Below are 21,812 nucleotides of genomic sequence, written 5' to 3'. Positions count from 1 at the left end.
TGTTTTCCCACTTGCTTAGAATTTTGTACATGGTTTAAAATTGGTGTTATTTGCCAGGTTTATTTTGAAAATCTCTTATGATTTACATTTTCATTGAACATATGAGGAGCTGGTATGTTGCATTTCATAGAATACCCGCGTGACGGTTCCCAGTTGTGTTCACCAGGATGTGCTAAGACTGCCTGTTAAAAATGCAGGCTCTTGATTGCCAGGGTTCACCCACCTGGCCTTTAAATTTCAAAACCACTGATCTATATATGATCCACAACGTCTGGAACTGTTTATTTTCATGTCAGTATAAATTCTCTTGGAAAGAGTGGAGGAGTTATAATTTTGTTTCCAAATCTCAGTAGCTATTTTTTATTATATTAGGAAAGTATATAGGGATATTGCTCCAAGGTTAATAAATCAGGAACCAGTATTAGTCAGGAGAACTGGAGCTGCAGAGTGACATTGTGATACATGCCACACCATAAATGTGCCTTGAAGACATAGTAAATGAAATAAGCCAGACACAAAATGACAGATGTCCTACAATTTCACTCACCCGACATAGGTAGTGGCAATATCTTATTTTATTTGTTGCAATCTAGCTACCTTTACAAGTGCTATTTCCTACTCTTCTTTTACATAATTTTAAAATTATTTCTTTTTTTGAGATTATACTTACATCATCTCCTTTATGCCACCCAAAATCTCACATGTATGCCTCCTTGCTCCCTTTCAACTTCATAGCCCTTTTTTTCATTATTACTATATTTATATGCATATAAATTTCTAAATATAGAAATTCAACCTGTTCAGTCTGTACAATGTTTCTTGAATGTGTATTTTCAGAGCTGACCATTTGATATTGGATACCCAACTGATGTCTTCTTTCCTGGGGAAACTATTTCTTGTACTCCCAGCACTCGGTTGTCAGTAGTACGGAATTTCTATAAGACCGTTTCTCCTAGGAATGTCAGAAAATATTCCTGTAAAGTCTCACCATCAGGTCCTCCTAAAGAAGAGTAAAACAAGGACAACACAGCAGACATGCTAAACTGTTCTTCTTTTAAATGCAAGTGCCTATATTATTGTTGTGTATAAGGAGGTTAAAACGTGGTTGCTATACTCTTGTGATCTACTTATACAGACAAGGATTATAGGTAGGTCAGTTGATAACAGTTAAAACAAATAGATGAGATGAGAGACAGTGAGAGAAGCAAATACAGAGCAGATGGAAATTGTGAATTTGTCATAGCATCAGGGCTGATGAAGTTTAGATGTGAGCTTCCCCATGAATCTTGTGCCATGTTCTGGCTTCCTGCTTAGTGTTCCACATTTAAGTCATCAGTGGCCAGTGCTGTTGTAAGCATACATGTCAAATAGGTTTCACACTTACTCCAATTCTGATTCTTTCTTTTTTTTTTTTAAATGTTAACATGGGCTACTGAGCTTAGTGTGACCAGAAACATTGAGAAAACTATAAGATTATTGGGAAAAACTGATGCAGCATTAATTTGCATATATTCAGTATTCAAAGTAGAAACATCTGATTTTTTTTTTTTACACATGTGAATGTGACCATAAAACATTGAAATGTTACTATACCCTTTCGCATAGAGTAGTAGCTTCAAAGATAGTAACTCAAAAATCAATATGAAAAGAATCTTTAACAAATAGGCTTAGTTGTTTAAGGGGTAAGTTATTTTTAGGTCTAGATAGATGTTTTAAGTTGATAATAATGAGATATGATAGATATTGCTTTGCATTCAGAATTTTGAATGCACCAAGATAGGAAACATGTTTTGCTTAAGGATGCCAAATGCAAATAGCCCAAACACTAACAATGTAACACTTACATAATTCTTGATTGTTTTGTGGTTCTTCTTGCTGGAGGTGGTATATTGTATTTATGTGTAAAAATAAAAATAATTTTTAAAAAAGGAAAAGAACCGAAGTTGGTGTGACACCAGGCCACTATCTTACTTAAGCTGACTCTAGCGCAAAACATCCAGGAGCTATGGTCTTGAACATTAGGTTTCTGGATCAATGTAGTTTATTAGTTGGCAGTAGAGAAATTCTGTGTGCACTTTCCAAAGCTAAGGTTAAGGTGATAAAGCAATTGAGGCTTTTAAGACTTAACAAAGGTGGAGGTGAATTGAAATAACCATTCAAAACAGCAAATAATTAATTGAGTCTCTTTGTTAACAGGCAGGAGGTCAAGTCCACACAACCACAGCAGTGATAGTGTCTGCATCATAAACAGCTGATGCTTTGACTTGAAAGAGACTAGATTGGGTTGTTGGGAACTAATGAAAATAAGATTTTAACTTACGAAGGTATGACAGATCATATAAAAATTTTAAATATGGTCACTTTATCTTTGGGCTTCTTATGAGTTCTATAGATTTATAACTGAATTTCATGTTTGTATTTTTTCTTTTACTAAATCATGTTATATACTTGTTGAGAAGATCTAACTAATAAATCTACAGTAAGATATTGAATATATGAGTGGATCTATATGAAGAAAACTAGATAGGTTTTTAAGCAAAGAAAGTTAATGATAATAGAATATAGTGTTTCCCACACACACACAAAAAAACATTTAAATAGGTGGCTGCTTCCTTATAGACTTGTTTGAATATTGTGTCTGAATCATTATAACCTGGCACCATCAGGTCTTAGGAAATTGTAATTGTAAAAAAAAGTTCTGAAAGAAAATTCTACATATGTATAGTTTAAAACATCCTATCATAATATAATTTTGTTTAAAATAGAGGACAAAAACCAAATTTACATATTACCTGACAATGATGGAGAAGGACGCATATCTGAAATGTGCAGTGAGATGAAGCTGAGGGAAATCTCTGGGAAGAATTAGAAAAGACTTGAACCATGCATGTCTCTAATTGTGCTATAAAGTATCGGAGAGAGGAATCTCAGTGCCAGTGAACAGCCTGGAGGGATGAGCACTGTGCTGTAAAAAGCAAAGCAGACAGATGGCAGCCGTGAGAAAGTGCTGATAACGGGTGGGAGAGACACAGTAAGCATCAGGAAGGCTTTGGGGCTCTATGTTTTAAAATGAAGCTGAATCAAAGCATTTTTTGTGAGAAACATTTATTTGACTTCATGATGTCTTTTCCAGACAGCCACTACATTTCAGGGAGTAAAGTTACGTTTTCAAGTTTTAAATGGAGTTTAATAATCTTATTTGAATCAAAACATCTGTCCATGTGGTCGTTCCAAACATGGCACAATTGCCCAGAAACTCACTCCACTGTAGATTAGACTCCTGCAAATATAGTTTATACTGGAGATTGTTCTTAGCTGCTCATGTTTATGCTTGTGTAGCTTGGTGAAGCTTCCACGTTATAGTAAATTGAAACTCCTAAGTTCTAACCATTCTGATGAGGAATGATGGGAAGTGAGCATTTATTTCTGAGGATCTCTTTTATTTAAATTAAAGCCTCCTTTTTATATTTCATCCACAGACATGTAAACCCTGTTGGAAGTTATTTCCCTTAATTCCATTTTGCCTTGGTTTGCTCCACTGTAGAAGTTGGTATTAGAATGGTTCTTCTCCCTATGTCTGGGACTCAGTCCTCAACTGTGAGAGCCATATGGGAATCAGGCCCCTGTGAGTGTCATCCACACATGGAGTAGAAAGTCTTCTTCCATTTTAATTTAGTAATCCCCTACTGCTGTTCCTGTTTGGAGAGAAGCTGCTGTTGGTCATATTTGAGCTGTAGAGTGGTTTTGGAGTCTGTACAATGCAAGAGGAGTCTCGACATGACAGCTGCTGAGATTAGAGCCCGTTTTCTGTGTATACAGAAGTTGAAGGTGAGTGCTCAGGACGGTAGGCAAGCCTTCACACATTAATCAGTGTCTTCCAACCCAGTATCAGCACAGCTTTCTGCCAGGAACAGCTCGTGGTGGCAACACTGTATGTTCACCTTTGAGAAGATAAGCAAACATGTGGAATAGCATTTTATAAATGACAGGAAAAGAATTAGTCATAGTGGGGCAGTGTTTAAGACTGAGAGAAAGAAAAATCAGCCGACAAATATAACATACTTTCATTTTTTCAATATACTTGACTTTTTTACATAGTAAAAGACTTACCTGAGCACATTTCATAATTGTTACTGTTGATTAAAGTTGATTAAACAGCATGACAGATATGGCCCATGTAAAGTTGCCTCACAAGTTGAGGTATGGACATGACTTGGGGAAAGGTGTTTCCTTTGTAGTTATATTAAATATAAGCCACTAGAATTATTCCAAGATCTATTTAAGCATAATTTGACTATGCATGTCTAGGCTTCCTGTGTAGAATATAATGATTTGCATGCATGCAGTAGAATAATTAAATCAATCTAATTAACATATCCGTCCCTCACATGCCTAATTTTAGTTGTAAAAGTATTTAAGATCTCTTTTCATAAATTTCCAGTATTTTTTTTTTTACTATTTAGTGTTGTTGCTATGCCAAAGAAGACAGTTATAGAACTTTTGTATTCTGCATAGAAACCATGTCCCCTTCACTAGCATCTGCCCATTCCTTCCTCCAGGATAACCACCACGCTACAGCCCATAGCTAAGAATAGGTTGCTCTTTTCATTTTCTGTTAAAGAATAAAACTTTTCCAAACTAGCCTTACAGGGGAAGTGAGATAGTGAAAAACAACATCATGCGCAAACTTTCTCTGATTCTGGGGGGCTCTGTTAAATGCTACGAACCCAAATCTGACAACTCACAGATTCATCTGATGCTTTCCTAAGGAGGCATCAGAGCTCTTGCACCAATTCTGATGAATGCATGGGCACCAGGCTCCTCCCTCCTCACCTGAGTCTTCTTGGTTTAACATAATGAGACAGCTTATATTCTTAGATTTTATTCTGCCCTTTTCTCTCAAATTGTTCCCAGAATTTCTTTAGTCTCTTAAAATTATTTTTTATGCTTACCGAAAATTTTGCCATTCTCTAGTCGTCTCATTTACAAAAACAATTCTTAGAAGTATTTAGCTTAAATTGTCATTAAGTAAATTATCGTAGAAACCAGTTATTGTAGCAAAAGCAGAAGATGAAATCACTGTAAGTTTCTGACGACTTAGTGATTAGAGCTATATATATGGTTGTCAAGCTGAGTGAGTAAATGATAATGCTGTTTTCAGGGGTGACTAGTTGCAATTGATTTTGTGGAATTCGAAGCCCCATGCATTTTTCTCTCAGTACAGCTGCTGATGCTCCTCAGTTTGATATTGGGAGCATAAAGTTGGCATTTTCTAGGTGGCAAATTATGTGTAGATATTGGGCTCTAACTGAAAATTTGTCTGCAAAACAATAGTACTATATTTTAAACATATATAAGTTCAACAGGTTTAGAATGGAAATGAGCAAAAATATCTCATATTTTACTTAAATTCTAGTGTCCACAGAGTCAGAAATCATCCTGAGAGTGAATATTTAGAGAGATTAGTATCAGTGATTTTGCAGTTCCATATGTATACCTAATGTAATTTTAGGAAATTTTGAATTCAGTAGCATTAATAATATACATGGCAAAAGTCATTAGAGGACATATGTCAATAAGTATACACTAGAAAAATAAAATGAGATTGGTATAAAATATCACATGATAAAAATAAAATATCCAAAATTTTATGATTTTATTTTATCACTACTGAATTAAGTTTCATGCTGAAAGCAAAATCTTATTCTTTTAAATTCAGAATAAAGTTTAAAAAGTTATAAGGTAGTTCAAGTCATATTAAGCCCTCATAGGCTCATATGTTTAATGCTTGGTCCCTACTTGGCGGAAGTATTTGGGAAGGGGAGATGATGGCGTGGTCTGGTTGGAATAGATGTGTCACTGGGAATGGGCTTTGAAGTTTCAAAATCCCACTCTAGACTCTCTCTCTCTCTCTCTCTCTCTCTCTCTCTCTCTCTCTCTCTCTCTCTCTCTCTCTCTCTTCCCCACTACCCCCTGCACCCCCAACACCCCATGCATATTGGTATAATGGTAAGGGGTGGATCAGATGTCAGCTCCCAGCTACTTCTTCAGCACCATAACTGTTCATCTGATGCCTTTAATTAAATGCATTATTTTGTTTAATGTTTTTACTTTTTTATTAATTTATTCATATTACATCTAAATTGTTATCTCATCCCTTGGTTCCTCCCATTCCACCCTTCCTCTTGCTTTTACCCTATTCCCCTCCCCTATGTCTGTGACTGAGGGGGACCTCCTCCCCCTGTATATGATCATAGGGTATCAAGTCTTTTGTTGATAGCCTGTTATTTAAATGTTGCCTCGGGCATTGTCTGAATTAGGGTTTCCATTGCTGTCAAGAGACACCATGACCTCTACAACTCTTATAAAGGAAAACATTTAATGCAGAGTAGCTTACAGTTTCAGAGGTTTAGTCCAAAGTGGCAGGCAGAGAGAGAGAGAGAGAGAGAGAGAGAGAGAGAGAGAGAGAGAGAGAGAGAGAGGAGGGGGAGAGATTAGAGGAACTGAATGTACATCTTGATTTGCAAGTAGCAGGAAACTCTGTGTGTGTGTGTGTGTGTGTGTGTGTGAGAGAGAGAGAGAGAGAGAGAGAGAGAGAGAGAGAGAGAGAGAGAGAGAGAGAGAGACACTGTGTGTAGCTTGAGCATAGGAGACCTCAAAGCCCATGCCCACAGTGACATTCTTCCTTCAACAAGGCCACACCAACTCCACAAGGCCACACCTCCTAATAATATCACACCTCCTAATAAGGTCAAGCATTTAAACACATGAGTCTATGAGGGAATACCTATTCAAACCACCACAGTCATGGTACTTCATCACAGCAATAGGGCAGTAACTAAGACACCTTGCATATGGTTCTTCATCTTGTCAACACAAACTCTAAGCATCAATGAATTTATATCATGCTAGCATCAGGCCAAGGACCTTGCTCCTTAGTCAACAATCTTTGTTGGCATCAGTGGAGGCGTGTTGGCCTGCCTGATTCTCAGCCTTGGCTGGCACCCATTGAACTTTCCCCATTTCTATCTGATATTGGCTTTCTATACCTAACCCGGAGAAATTTCATTTACTAAGTGCAGTCATGGGAACACGGGTGAGGGATGGATCATCAGTGCACACTTCCCATTTCCCATGGCCACGGAGAGATATATTAAAGAGTCCTGACCATGTTTTGAATGCAGTGCACAGATGTGATGGGCACAAGTAACACAACAACCTCTGTCCCTTTCAAGCACTTGCTGGACACAATTAGGCACCCTTCAAGCACTTTTTTAAATACCATGAATGAGTTGTTATCTTTACATTCATAAATCTAAAAATTCTGGATCTATTTCAGGTATATGATTGGTTGGAAAATAAGTATAATTGAGGAGGCAGGTGAAGGTCAAGTGCTGGCTTTGAGTTAAGAGGTCCTCTCCTGCTCTCTTGACTTTATCATGTGCTTCCTGCCCTGAATTTGGCATCTCACATCCCATAGTATAATCCCTGCCATTGAAAACTGGCATGTGAGCAGTGTTAGCGACTTGCTGGCCTCTATTTCAATAACATTTTACAGATGAAACCCCTGTTACCCCCAACCACATCTTGTGTGTATATCACCTTGAAGGAGCAGCATGGGCTCTTATGCACGAGTATCTGCTTCACACTTTAATTGAGATAACTCTTTGTGCAATTTTTATATGGATATGGTGTGAGGTTGAAAACATAAATACCTTGCTTCTCTAGTCAATTCATAGCATGAATACTCTTTGAGCAAAAAAAAAAAATGCATGGCAGTGTTTCCCAACATGACTGAGTCTAAAAGTCAAATATTTGGGTTGAGGTATTAGCTAGACTGGTGGTTTATTACTTTATCTTACAGTTGTGAATGATGCCATGTTGCAGAAGTATGGACAACTAAATAGCACAGATAGAGGCCTACAGGAAAGCGTGGCTAGAAGGAAAAAGGATTCAAAGTGCATGCCCATGCCGTAGGTTTCTAGCTTGTCACAGAGAAGCCCCCACCCAGGGTTTCTCTTCTCTGTGCAAGCCTTCTGTCCTATCATCTCTGCTTTTCCCAGTTGTGATATCAACCCTCATTTCTCTCTGTGCTCCCTCTCTTGCCCTGTTCCCTCTCTTTAACCACTTTCACTTTCTATTCTATTTTCACCTCCAAGTGACATTTAAGCATCCTACTTACTTACCTTCTTGGGTCTGTGGATTGTAGCATGGTTATCCATTATTGTATTGCTAATACCCGCTTATAAGTGAGTATATACCATTGATGTCTTTCTGGGTCTGGGTTACCTCACTCAAGATAATCTTTTCCTGATCCATCCATTTGCCTACAAAGTTCATGATTTCCTTGTTGTAGTAGCCGAGTAGAGTAGTTAGTATTCCACTGTGTAAATGTACCACAGTTTCTGTATCCATTCTTAGTTGAGTAGTATTTGGAATGTTTCCCGCTTCTGGCTATTATGAAAAAAGAAGCTATGAGGTGACTGTAGCTAAGATTCCTAGTAGCACAGGTCATGGAGACTGAAGAGGACACCCTCTAACTAGACACGACTCCTACTGGTAGGAAGGGTACCCCAACACACCCACAAAAACTTCAACTCAAAACTTACCCAGCCTACAAGATGTGCAGGGACAAAAATAATTCAGAGATTGAGGAAGAAATATCCAATCATGGCCTGGCCCAACCTGAGATGCACCCCATGGGAGACAGCCAACCCCTGACACTATTAATGATACTCTCTGCTGTACTGGCAGATGGGAGCCTTACAAAGCTGTTCTCTGAGTGGCTCCACCTAGCAGCTGATGGTAACAGATGGAGAGACCGACAGCAAAACACTGGAGTACAAAAAGTCTTATGGAAGAGTGGGGAGGGTGGAATTCAGAGGGGACAGGAGCTCCACAAGAAGAATAACAGATGCAAATAACCAGGGCTCTCAGTCCTGATGGGACTTTGGTACACTGGGGGGCTCCCCTTCTCTGATGAGTAGGGGAGAGGGATAGGGGAAAGAGGGACCAGGTGTGGGGGGTTGCTATGACTGGAATGCAAATTGAATAATTAATTAAAAAATAACAAAAAAGAAGAAGTACATGTCCACCTTTGGAACTACAACAGTGCTGAGAAAGTCTCCATGTAGAGGGTCTAGTATAATTTAATAATTCTTCATTTCCACATGTATGTTCTCCTGAAGGAATACTCAGTGTATAAAAGCAACAGATCTACAAAATAAGTCAACCAACGAATTTTATTCTCTTGAGCAGATATTTCTCTATGGGTTGAAGTACATTTCTTCAAATATAATTTTATATTGAGCAGTAGAATAAAAGATACCATGCATGTGGTGTATGCATTCACGTTTGTATAACTCCTTCTAGATGTTGATATACAGCTGCAATTGTATTTAATACCTGAACATTAGACTATCTTAAGATTTGAAATTCTTCAGTTAATAAACATTGGTGGTATGATCTCATTTTTATTATTATACTAAATCCCTTAGATATTTGTAGAGATATGAAGGCATTTGTTCTTAAGAATCAAGAACAGACATCTACAAAGTGTTGCAGCTCTTTATAATTAAAAAAATCATTGCCATAAGGCACATTAATTGATTTTACATAATCAAAGCTGACTTACTAATAAGAACAGTTGCATTCTATGCTTATTAAATTTCTCTTAGTTAAGTTATCTATAGTAAAAGTAAAATATTTTATATTGTAGCAAGAACATTTGTAAGTCACAGTACATACTTGTATTGCTCCATCAGGACTATTATAATATAGTTACTTGACTAAGGTCTGAAACACTAAGTTGCTCCTGCCACTAGGAACCTCGCTGGAATTTCTCCATTATTCTGTAAAACATTGTGTTTTTACTCCGGCTTGATTCAAGTGGGGCATGCTTTGTGAAAATAACCATAGTAGACTACTCAGCATTTCCATGCTCCTACACCCTATAAAATAAGAGGACATGCACCCCAGTGTGTAGATATCTAGTTCCCAGCACAGTTTTCTGTCAGAATGACAAGCTCCTCTTGCTGTCCAGGGTGCTTTTCACAGGACGACCCCTTCCCCTGCCAAAATACAAGTGTAGAAGGCGCATTTGGAGCATTCTCATAGGTTCTAGTCACCATATGTATGTTCCTTTGTAACTGCTTCTGCCATTTGACTGACGCATTTTCTGAGGTGTCATGGTGGCAGCAGTCGGTAGGGACTGAACATTTATAGTAGCAGGGAGGACATATGAAGTAAAACGTTCTATAACTATTGGGTTATGAACGCACCCAGAGAATAGGAAAGTCTGTGGTCTCTTTCATTCATACCATTCAAGTGTCACAAAGAGAAGTTAACAAGGGGCAGGGTATGTCAAATGCTATTCTGGGTAAAAAGTTGTAAATTTACAAATGAACACAAATGTGTTAAGTCTTACCAGTGCATCTTTTAAAATTTGTATGTGCATGCAGAAAAGCATACACAAGTGAGAGTGAAGCAAGTGTATAGAATTGGATGCTGAAAAATATCATTTTGATTCTTGGTATCAGATAGTAAAGTGAAACTGACTTCAGTATGAATGCTAGTATTATTCAGTGCGTGTGTTTCCTTAGTTAATTATGTAATAAAAGTGAACTAAGTAAGCCTTTAAGATGTTTTGCCTTGCCCTTTATTGCAGCACAATATGGCAAGTCCTTTTGTTGGAGAATTTGAAAAAGAAGAGACTATATAAGTCTAAGAGAAGTGTGCTTAACAATGATCGTAGGCTCTATGGGTTCTGCTCCTTCTTGAAGTTATTCTAGAATATATTCTCAAACTAGAGCGCTTATTCAAGTTCTCTTGTGGTTATGTGATGTCACAGTCAGAAGTCAAGGTAGGATTTATAGAAATTCCTCCAACTCACCCTTAGCCACTGAACATTTGTGTGTCAGGCTTGTGGGACTCTGGCCGATTTGCTGTGTTGAACTCTTACCTTTGCTGCGATTTTTCATGCAAGAATACGTTTGTGACTATATTCATATTTTTGAAAACCAAGAACAAATTAGAATTTTATGTAAAATCTCCTATAGGCTTGTGATCTCATTGTATTTTTAAAGTTCTTTGGCAAAACCAAAACATTTCCACAACTCAGATTTAGCCATGTGATTTCTGGCTTGTGATCCAGTCTGACCATCCCTCCATGACAGCAGGAGCCCACCGAGCATTGGTTCCTACAGTCAGCATCACTCACAGCTGAGGCAGAGCAGAGACAGCACTCACAGCCTCTTCTCACAAGCTGAACCTTTGCAGGACATGAGTGCTATGCTGTAGTCACCAAGGAAACAGTTTAGCTGTAGAAATGGGCAAGATTAAAAGTAGGAAAGAAGAACCAAGATTTAAAAATCTAGATCTGAGGTGTTGCTCAATGGTAGACCAAATGCCTGGCTTATACAAGACTCTGGATTTGATCCCAAGCACCACAAACAAAAAAATGATACCAAAGATACTGAGACCTCACTCTTATATCTGTATCATAATAACCCTTAATGTACATGGTATATTTAAGTGCTCAGATTTATATTAGACTGTGGCCAATAGTATTTATTTATTTATTTATTTATTTATTTATTTATTTATTTATTTATCCCCCTTCCCCTTTTTAAAAAAGTCAGGGTCTCACTATATACCTCTGTTCTGAAATTCTATATAGACCAGGCTGGGCTTTAACTCACAGAGATACACCTGCCTCTGCCTCCCAAGTGCTGGGATTAAGGTATGTCATTACATCTAGCCCCATGTGATTTCTAATTCAAAGGCTAAATTTGTAAAAACAAAACAAAACAAAACAACAACAACAACAAAAAACTTAACCAGTCTGGAACCACAAAAATATAATCTATCAACGTGCTGAAATGAAGTTTTATAATTTCAATACCAATCAAAGACTGTGTATGCTGAGTGCCAGCGTGAAGGCTTCTCTGTGACACCAAGATGAGGCCAGGTCAGGAACTGAGAGAACGGTACATGTACTTGTTATAATTTCCATAAAACGTGGCTCTCCCAGTGCACCAGCCAGAGGGACATGAACCGGCCTAAAGCAGTTACAGAGAATTTTGTGACCAAAGACATAGCTGCGTTTGGTCTGTCCTGGGTTAAAGAGTAACTTTTTTTTAAATGATAACATTTTTATCACAATAGAAAGTGAAATTCTTCAGAAGGTCATGGAGTATCCTGTCATGGCTCTTAGACCTTGTTTCTTCTGACTGGAGCTTTACTCACACCAACCACACCACTGAGACCCACAAAGTCCAGGGAAAATATTATTCTTCAAATCTAGACCTCATGTCTGATTATGGTTATAACTCAAGTCCCAGAAATTAAAACTATAAAATATTGATATTATAAAAACATTAAAATTACAAATTTAAATGCAAATTTGAGTATTTATTGGGCAGCGTGCATTGCATTTCTGAAATACGGGCTAATCTTTCATTTGTTATTTCTCATATTGTCTAGGAGACAGGCAAGTGGCCAAGAAAATTAAGACAAAGAGAAGTTTAATAACTTTTATGATGCAAATCTGTAATAACTCTCTTACCACTGCTACTTACATCAAAGTAATGCATTCAGCAGCCTAATGATTAAAATATAGGTATGGATTTTAAGCAGTAATGGAATTAATGTTAGTAATAGCTTGTTTCATTATGAATTATTTGATTAGATTCATGAGTTTAATATTACATTAAAATTTATAAGTATGTTTAAAGTAGTAATTCATAAGACTTTAATTATATAGATGGTGAATTTTATGTATTCTATTTTGTATCATGATCTTAAAATACAAATTATATAAAATACAGAATACCTCTTAAGCATCTCAGAAGCCTAGAGATTGTTGGCACAATTTTTTTTTTAACAAATAGGCATTCTTTTTATATTATTTCATTAGTGGTAGTTGCTCAATTTAAGTGGGAAATTTTGTAATTAGTTTGGGTATTACTTCTGCATTAGAGCATTTTTTCTTAGGTAACATCATATGCTGCAAAAAATGCCATTTACTACAGCATATTCCTGATAAGCCAAAAATCTAGCCATTAAAAATTTAGTAATATAGCTCCCTGCTTTCTGTTTTAGATTCCTCCTGATCGTCTCCAGTAAAATAAAATACACATTTTTTCTTTCAGTAATTACAGACTAATGCTGAATTTCTGATAATAACAGCAATGTTTTCTGATTTACATGTCTGAATCACACATTTGGTTGAAATTTTCACTGTAATAGTGTTTTTTTAATGAACATAGGCTCCTCTCTGTATTTAGTGCATGTTTATAATTGTGACATCTTCTTGCTGAATCTTTCCTTTAATGAGTATGTAGTTTCTTTCCCTAACTCTTCTGATTAACTTTGGTTTGGAGTTTATTTTGTCAGATAGTCACACTTGATTGCTTCTTGAGTCCTTTTGCATGGAGTGTCCTTTTCCATTCTTTCCTCCTGATATCAGATCTGTCCTTGATGGTGAGGTGTATTTCTTAGATTCAGCTGAAAAATAGACCCAGTTTAATCCAGGGTTAATCTATGTCATTTGATTGGGAAATTGATACCATTAATATTGAGTCATTAATTGGCAATGTTTATTTACTCTTGTTATTTTGGCATGGTTTTTTATCCTTCTTTTGATTTTTAAATTCACTTTTCTGTGATAATTTATTTCTTGTGGCTCGTGTGTAGTTAACCTTTTCAGATTGAAGTTTTCCCTCCAATGCCTTCTATAGAGCTGGAAAGGCAGATAGAAATTTCTTAAATTTGGTCTTATCATTGATATTTTTCCCCATTGATTGTGATTGATGGTTTTCTGAGAATAGTTTGGTTTGGTTTGGCATCTGTGGTCTCTTAGAGCCTGTTACCCAATTGTCCAGGCCAGAGTCTCTCTTGATAAGTGAGATATAATTCTAATGAGTGTGCCTTAATTTGTTACTTGGCCTTTTTTCTCTTACAGCTTTTAATATCCTTTTATTTTGGTAGTTAGTATTTTGATTATTATTTGTTACTGTGGAACTTCTTCCCTGGTCTGTCTGTGTGTGTGTGTGTTTACTGTATGCTTTTCTGCCTTATGGGCACCACCTGCTTTTGATTGGAGAAATTTATTTCTTAAAAATATTTTATGTGTCTTTGATCTGGCCTTCTTCTCCTTTCACTATACCTATATACCCATTATTTGTAGCTTTGGTATTTTCACATTGTCCTAGATTTCCTGCATGTCTTGATCCTTAATTGTTTTAGACCTAACATTTGAGCTATCCACTTCTTCCACTTTATCCTCAAGACTTAAATTCTTTGTTCTGTGTCTTATAATCTGTTGGTGAAGTTTATCACAGAGGTTTTTGTTTTACATCTTAAGTTATTCATTTCCAGTTTTATTTCACTTTGAGTTTTCTTTAATGATTTTATTTCTATGATAACTTATAATGTTTTATTTTATTAGTCCATTAACTGTTTGTGTTTCCACAGTCTTCATTAAGGCATTTATTTATATCCTTTTAAAGGTCCTGGAACACACTCATAATTGTTACTTTGAAAGTCCTTGTCTTGTACACCAGGTGCAGTGCTTCCTACAGAGATTATTGCAATAGGATTGCTGGCTTCTGTAATAGGAATATTGCCTTGATTATTCATGTTTGTGTTTTTGTCCAGTGATCAGAGCCTGTGGAGTTATAAAATGTATGTTTTTCTTGACCTGGCTGTCTGGTCTTGTCTTTGATGAATGTGTGTTCTTTGCTTGTTGTTGACGACTCTGGGTGCTAGGCAAGGGTAATGCCTGTAGGGCCCCTGGAAGATTATTGCTGTGAGTAAGTGCATGACACAAAGGACTGTAGATGGGTAGAAGGAGATGCTCAGTTTGATAGTGGGAAAGAGCTGGGGCATCTTGGGTCACCAGCAAGAGATGGAGTCCCCAGGAAATAGAGGTGAGGAGGAAGGTGGGATTCTTCAGGCTAGCTGCAGTAGGAATAAGAGGAAGTCTGGAGAGACTGAAATGAAGGGCTGGAAAACATTTTCCAAGCAGTCTTAAGTTGCTTTGTACAGTGAATCCAGTTCCTATTGCTTGAAGGTGAACCCCTCAAGTTAGATTTAAACACTAAACTTGTCGAAAATAGTTACTCAATTTGTTGAAAGAGACCAGTCAAAACCCTGATCCAATTATCCTTCAAAATAAAGAATATTCATGGTCATGTGAACGCAATTGCAGCTATTTACATAATTTTATTTTCTCTGTAAGATATATTGTGAGATGTATGTGTAGTGTAACTCCTTTGGTTCAGAACACACTTTCAGTATTTCTATTCTTTTCATGTTTTTCATATGTTTACATTACTTTTAAAAAGCATTTTAATTTAAAATTTGAATTGACGTGAAAATATTTTATATCTGGCTGATTCTCAAGTATAGATTAAGTGATCATTTATATGGTATATGATCTGTTCCTTGAAACAAGTCTGTTAAGTTGGAGTTTTAAAATATCATCAGCAGGAAATTGTCCATACTACGATGGAGTTTTCTATCCATGGTTGCAGAGCAAACTCCTCCTATACCTAGCAGCTTCAATCAACAGACAATGATGCATAATTCTGGAGGACAGCCTATATGGGCACATTGGTCCAGGGTTACTGGAGAAGTACAGTGAACCTGTTGCTCAGAACTAAAGACTCTCCAGCCTTGGCTGGGCCGAAGGACAAGCTTCTGCGCTCAGTGCTGCAGCTTGAGCAGACTGAGTCCTTCCCCGTGTGACCATCTCTACAGGGCTATTCAGGTCAGAAGTTGTTTCCTGCAGTTGAGGACTAGAGAAGCTCAAGGTGAATGAGAAAGATATTTTTATAACCAAATCTCAAAAGTTATATACCCATCCTTTCCCATACTCTTTTGACCTCACAGATCAATCCTAGTCTAATGTGGGAACGAATCAGCTGCAATGTATTTTCTAGTAGACATGGGGATTTATTTAAATAGTGTTCCTTTGAATAAAAATTTTCCATCACAAAGGAGATTAAATATAAAATATCTTTTTAACTATATCAAAATCTGTCAATTTCTTTTAACTGTCAGGAGCACTGTTTATCTCTCTGAATTCTATAATCATTAAATTGCTGAACTTCAAAATGATTTAAAGGCATTCTCTACTTTAAAAAATGCTTCTAGCATCATTGTTTTCTGGAAGATCCTCTTTTAATTTTAAAATGACATAATTGATAACATTTATAGAATCTTACTAGTTCAAAGACATGTCTGGGTTTTTTTTTTTACTTATAAATCCTTTTCTTGTAAATACTTATCTTTAATAACAATAGTATTCTAATAATCTTTATTTCTTAATATCTAAGTTGTTTATCCTCCTAGTTATATGGGGTTTCATGTAGCCCAGGCTGGCCTGGAACTTGCTATGTATGGAAGGATCCCGCTTCTGCTGCCTCCACCTCCATGTTTTAGGATTGCCAGACTGTACCACTTTTACTATATTCCTTGTGTTTTTCAATTTCATTAAGTTTTGCTATGGCTTCTTCATTCTCCAGATATTTAAAAAAATACATATTAATCTCAATAGTATCTCAGGCCATGTGAAACCCAAGTAAGAATGATGTCATACCATGGATGCAAAGAATTCAGTAGTAATTTTATTACAGCTGATTTGATTGGTCAATTCTTTTTTCTCTCTCTCTTAAAATAACAGAAAAATATATGACTGTACAACCTTATTTTTTTTATCCTAGGTCTCCTAAAAACCCAGAACAGAAGATCATTAAGAGAGTGATCGCTCTTGAAGGAGATATTATAAGGTAGGTGCACAAACTACTGTTTTTAACTTAAAATCTAGTTTTTAAAATTTGTTTTTGAATCATTATTTGAAATTAAAGTAAAAAAATGCCTTGAGATCCTGTATTTTGAGCACACTTCCCTTGGGCCTCTGCTTTAGTGCACATCAGTAACTATTCAGGATGGAAGGTGTACATAAAGTTACTAAGCATATCATTGTCCTTAAATCATCCAACATAGGATAATTATTAATTAATTAAACCAAGATTAACCACACACTCTCACCATTAAACCACTGCTTTTGGGTATCAATGCTAGCATAATTATTTTTAACGTTGTGACCTCAATTTCCGTTATAGAAAATTTCAAGAACATTTAATTATTTTTGAATCCAAAACACAAGCTCATAGGACTTTTCTATAACCATAGAGATAAGGACAAGTTGGATAGGAAGTGAAACATGCATTTCAGGGTTCATAATGAGCATTGAAACTGGAGACAACACTGGACTAATCAAGAGTTTGAGCAACCAAAGTAAAGTTTCGTTTATTGCACTTGCTGATATAAACAGTATTTGAGAATGTGCATGAAGGCCATGAATGTGTGACGTACTTCATTTGGATTGCCTACTTTAAGTAATGTGCAGCCAGGTGTACACACTATACACTGACAAATGCCTTGACATTTATATTACAAAAGTTTTCTGATCCTTTTTCCACCTAAAACTCCCTCCTAAAAATATGTGTTAATGATGACATAAGCAAAACAAACTAAATGAAAAGAGCCTCTGTCAGTTCTACAACAGCATTGAGATCAACAGTGAAAAGGTGGCCTGAGCATCCCTGGAGTCCCCAAGACCCATTTTTGGGTTCTATGAGATCAAAACTACTTTTTTCATAACCAAAATATGTCATTTCTTTTCGTTTGGTTCTGCTGTTATTGTATTGTGCGTATATGATGGACTTTTCCAGACTGAATAAAAAAACAGACATAGCAACCTGCTAGCATCTTTACACCAGGAATTAAAAACATTTACAAAAGCATCTAACATGTCCTCTGCTTACTTTTTTACCACTGAAAAACTGTGATTTTTATTTAAAAATATTTTGATAGTATAAGATTTACTGCTTATTAAATTCAACCAATATTTTAAAAACTCATTTAATATTTATGCATGTATACAATGTGTTTTAACCAAGTCGATTTCTTTTCCCTCCCTTCTAACTTTATCCCTATCACTTGAACTACTTTTTCCTCTCAAAGTCATGTGTTCTCTCTTTTTTCCCCACTTTTTTTTTTAAGTAAAATATAGTAGGGAGACCATAATCAGTAATAAGTAGTTTAGTATAAAAGTGTTTTGTTGTCACTTCCAAAAGAGAATGCATATGTTCAAAGAACCTGGCGGCTTTCTTTTTCTGTTTATAAGAGTCGTTCCAGGATTCTGATTTCTTTCAGAAACAGAGGCCGGTATAAACTTGAAAACTTGTTCATCCCCCAGGTATAAATACCCAAACACACTTTTAATGTCTAGAAAGCAGTGTGTGAGTGTGATGCAGTCTCATTAAGGAATGAATCAGCAGCCTTTAAAATACTGTTAAGTGAATGAAATGAGTCACAAAAGACTACAAATTATGATTCCATCTATGCAATGTTCAGAATAAATAAATGTACAAAAACAGAATAGGTTAAGGATTCCCACAGGCATGGGAGAGGGGAATGGAGAGACCGTTAATGGGTAGGTTATTTGCTTGTATTAAAGAGGTGCAGAAATATCCTAAAGTGTAATGTGGCAACAGTTGTACAGTTGGGTGTGCAATCATTAATAAGCTGCTCATTTTAAGTGGGTAGATTATACATTATCTGAACGGCATCTCAATAAAGCTATTCTTACAATACAAAAATAGTCACCAAAAACAAATGCACATTTTATCCATGTAACACAATCTAACAAAATGAAGAATGTCAATGAATCACTTCTTCATTATAATACACAGTGATTTTGCCATTTCTCATCGTGAATCACTAGCTGAGTAGTCAGCAATGTAGAGAAGATTACAGAAGTCTGCGCAGGATGAAACTCCACAGCAGACCTCTGAGGAGACGTTAAGTGTCGTTCTCCTCCTTCAGCAAGTCTATATTGGGGTCTTACCGCAGAGGCAGACGGTGTGGAGGCAGGAAGATGAACCGGGGTGGGAGGAGTCACCTTCATCCTAGCTATTGCTGACACCCATGCAGACGAAGCCTACAAATGGATCCGGGAGTCTGTGTCCCCGTTATTCCCTTTCTGAACCTCAGTCATGGAACAATGAATGACACAAAGAGGAAGGACTTAGAGTCAAGATTTACTTCCAATGTAAAGTCTTTTTGAGAAACCTGTTTATTGATTAATTAGAAAAATGAACATTCTTTATTGCTTCATGCCTTTAAGAGGATAGAAAGCATTTCTTTTCTTTGAAACCGTGGCACCTGCTTGTCCTACACTCCCTGAGCTTTAAAACTAGTGAGTGGATGCACACCTACAGTGGTTTCTAACAGCCTTGAATCATGTTAAGGGGACAGACAACTAGAAAGTAAAACATTTACTGATGAACTTACTTATTTGGGGGGGTTCCTTTCTTGCAATTAGATATTTGAAAAATGATTGGAATATGCTCCCTATAAACCACAAGGAGACATTAGCCTAACAGTGCCACCCTCCCCATGACACACAAGGGCTTTGAGACTAGACATGGCCTTTCCAGTCCTAGCTTACCTTGGATATTACTGAATCTTCTAAAAGGCAGGCTAAAACCAAATGTGAATTTAACATTTGCTTTCTTGGGGGAAAAAATTGATATTTTTCAAAAGAGAGTTTTAAAAAGGCCTTTGAGATTTCAGTATACACACCATGAGTACTATTTTGAATTTAAAACTACTGATAATCCGAGGGAAGCATGGGTTCGTGAACTTTTCAGAGGTCAACCCCACTGTTAAAGGCTCAACCCAGTATTCTATCTACTTAGTATTCTGTTAGCTAAGTTTCCTCTGGTTATATGTATTGAAATGTAGCTTTAAGAGTACCTGTTGTGGAGATAAATTGAGGAGATAAGGGGAGTAGTTACCAACAATGAGCTCCCTTAAGAATAGCAAAGGGAAAAAGAAGACTAGCAAAGGGGTTGGAGAGATGGCTCAGTCATTAAGACTACTGGCTGGTCTTCCTGAGGTCCTGAGTTTAATTCCCAACACCCACATGGCAGATCCAATGCCCTCTTCTGAATTGCAGATGTACATGCACATAAAACATATATAAAGTATATTTTTAAAAAAGAATAACAAGGGATGAACATTACAACTCCCAGTTTCATTCATTGTGCCTTGCATCCCATTGCTATTTCTCTGTCTTTGTACTGTATTCTCTGTCTCAGTTGTCTTTTTTTCAATTTTTTCATTTTTATTATGTTTCTTTTTTAATGTATACGTTTATATTATTACACATGAATAAAATAAAATACATACAGCATGAAGAACCATGAGACAATCAGGAATTACATAAATGTTACATTCATAGTATTTGGCTATTTGTATTTGGCAAACTTGAAGTAACATATTTCCTATCTTGTTGAGTCTAAATTTCTGAATGAAGGTCAACATCTATCATATCTCATCATTATTAACTTAAAACATCTATCTTGATGTAAAAACATCTTAACCCCTCACCTACTAAGCTTAATTGTAAGACTAACCTATCTGGTCTTCAACCTTGTCAGAGACTTGAGAAGGAAGAAAACTTAAATACCTGAGTGACCCAGAAGTGCAGATGAGCAGTTTCCAAAATTAAAACATGACTGAGACTGATTGCTGCCTAAACAGTTACTCAGTACACTCTATAATGTTGGAGCATCAGGCTTCTGGCTCAATATACCTGAAAGACATATTTGCGAGGCAGGAACTATTGAGGACTTGCTTACGCTGTCTTGGCAGTTTGGCTGTCAACTCTGTGTGCATCTAAACTTGCCTACATTTAGGCAGAATTCTGTCTGTGGCAGAAATGAGGACATTTTGGCCAGTGGCTGGTTTGCCACATTTGAAGCCAATTCCATAAGGAGGTTCTTTGATGGTCACTATCTTCTTTGAGGCAAGCTGGGTGTTGCCAGGAGTTAACATGTCTTGTTGTCAAAGAACCTTCAGAAAAATAAAAGCATCTTTACATGCCATATTCTGTAGGTCTCTGAGGTGTTTGAAGACCTTATGTAACTATTTTTCCTTATATGTCTATAGAATCATATCTATCTATTAGACTTAGAATATATATTCTTGTGATAAAATTAGACTAGTATTTGACATGGACACCTCTGGTGAGTCTTGATTCCATTTATTTAATGATCATTGACCTAGATATTAGAGAGACATAAGTGAATAAAAGAGACACTTAGCTTTTATTTGCATAAATTGTTTTTGTTGGGAATGGACAGGGAGTCTATGTATTCATGCATGAACATAGTTAAGTAAGAACAGGTGAGAAATAGGAGTAAAGAGGGGTAGATTTTAGGTAAGGTATTTATTGCAAACATCTCTAAGATTTGGGAATTAAATGAAGGAGACAGTGAACCACAGTCAGTGGAGGAAAGATAATCAAATCAAAGAAACAGCCAATGTAAACCTGAGATGGATACAAATTAGGTGAGAGTTCAAGGTCTTGCAAGAAGCCAGCACTCCAAAGAAGAAATCTGAGATGACAGATGATTTCTTAGAGGTTTGCAGAACACGGTTCAGGGCTCAGGCAAGGACTTCAGTTTGATTGTAGTAGGTGCCAGCCAGGTATTTTTAACAGATTGCTGTCTGCTATGTGCAAAAGATTAGATATCCACAGTGTGACTCTGAAAACTACTCAGAATGTTCTTTCTTGACAAAGTGCAGTCAAGCTTCTCATGAGAATAGTTAAGGGCCTTTGTTTATAGCATGCATGATGACTGCTTTGATTTATTTCCAGTGACCCAGATAAAAGCAGTCACATTATTTATAATCCACTGATTATGATTTATATTGACAAAATGAAATATAGA

At 36.6% G+C, this 21,812-nt stretch overlaps 1 protein-coding gene across 11 annotated transcripts in view; it reads left to right on the top strand.

Annotated features, from left to right (window-relative positions):
• The window catches only part of IMMP2L (inner mitochondrial membrane peptidase subunit 2), a gene marked incomplete at its 5' end in the record, with an annotated part of 829,477 nt that overhangs the window by 532,525 nt on the left and 275,140 nt on the right, over positions 1 to 21,812 (top strand). For all 11 annotated transcript variants that reach the window (XM_084791200.1, XM_084791202.1, XM_084791195.1 and 8 more), the window contains one exon: positions 16,728 to 16,793. In XM_084791200.1, coding sequence (XP_084647326.1) covers positions 16,728 to 16,793 — 66 coding nt within the window. The remainder of the gene's footprint in view (positions 1 to 16,727; positions 16,794 to 21,812) is intronic.

The sequence above is a fragment of the Acomys minous genome (assembly GCF_964271855.1).
Source record: "Acomys minous genome assembly, chromosome: 8".
NCBI classification, from domain to species: domain Eukaryota; kingdom Metazoa; phylum Chordata; class Mammalia; order Rodentia; family Muridae; genus Acomys; species Acomys minous.
This window is presented reverse-complemented; position numbering and strand designations above follow the sequence as displayed.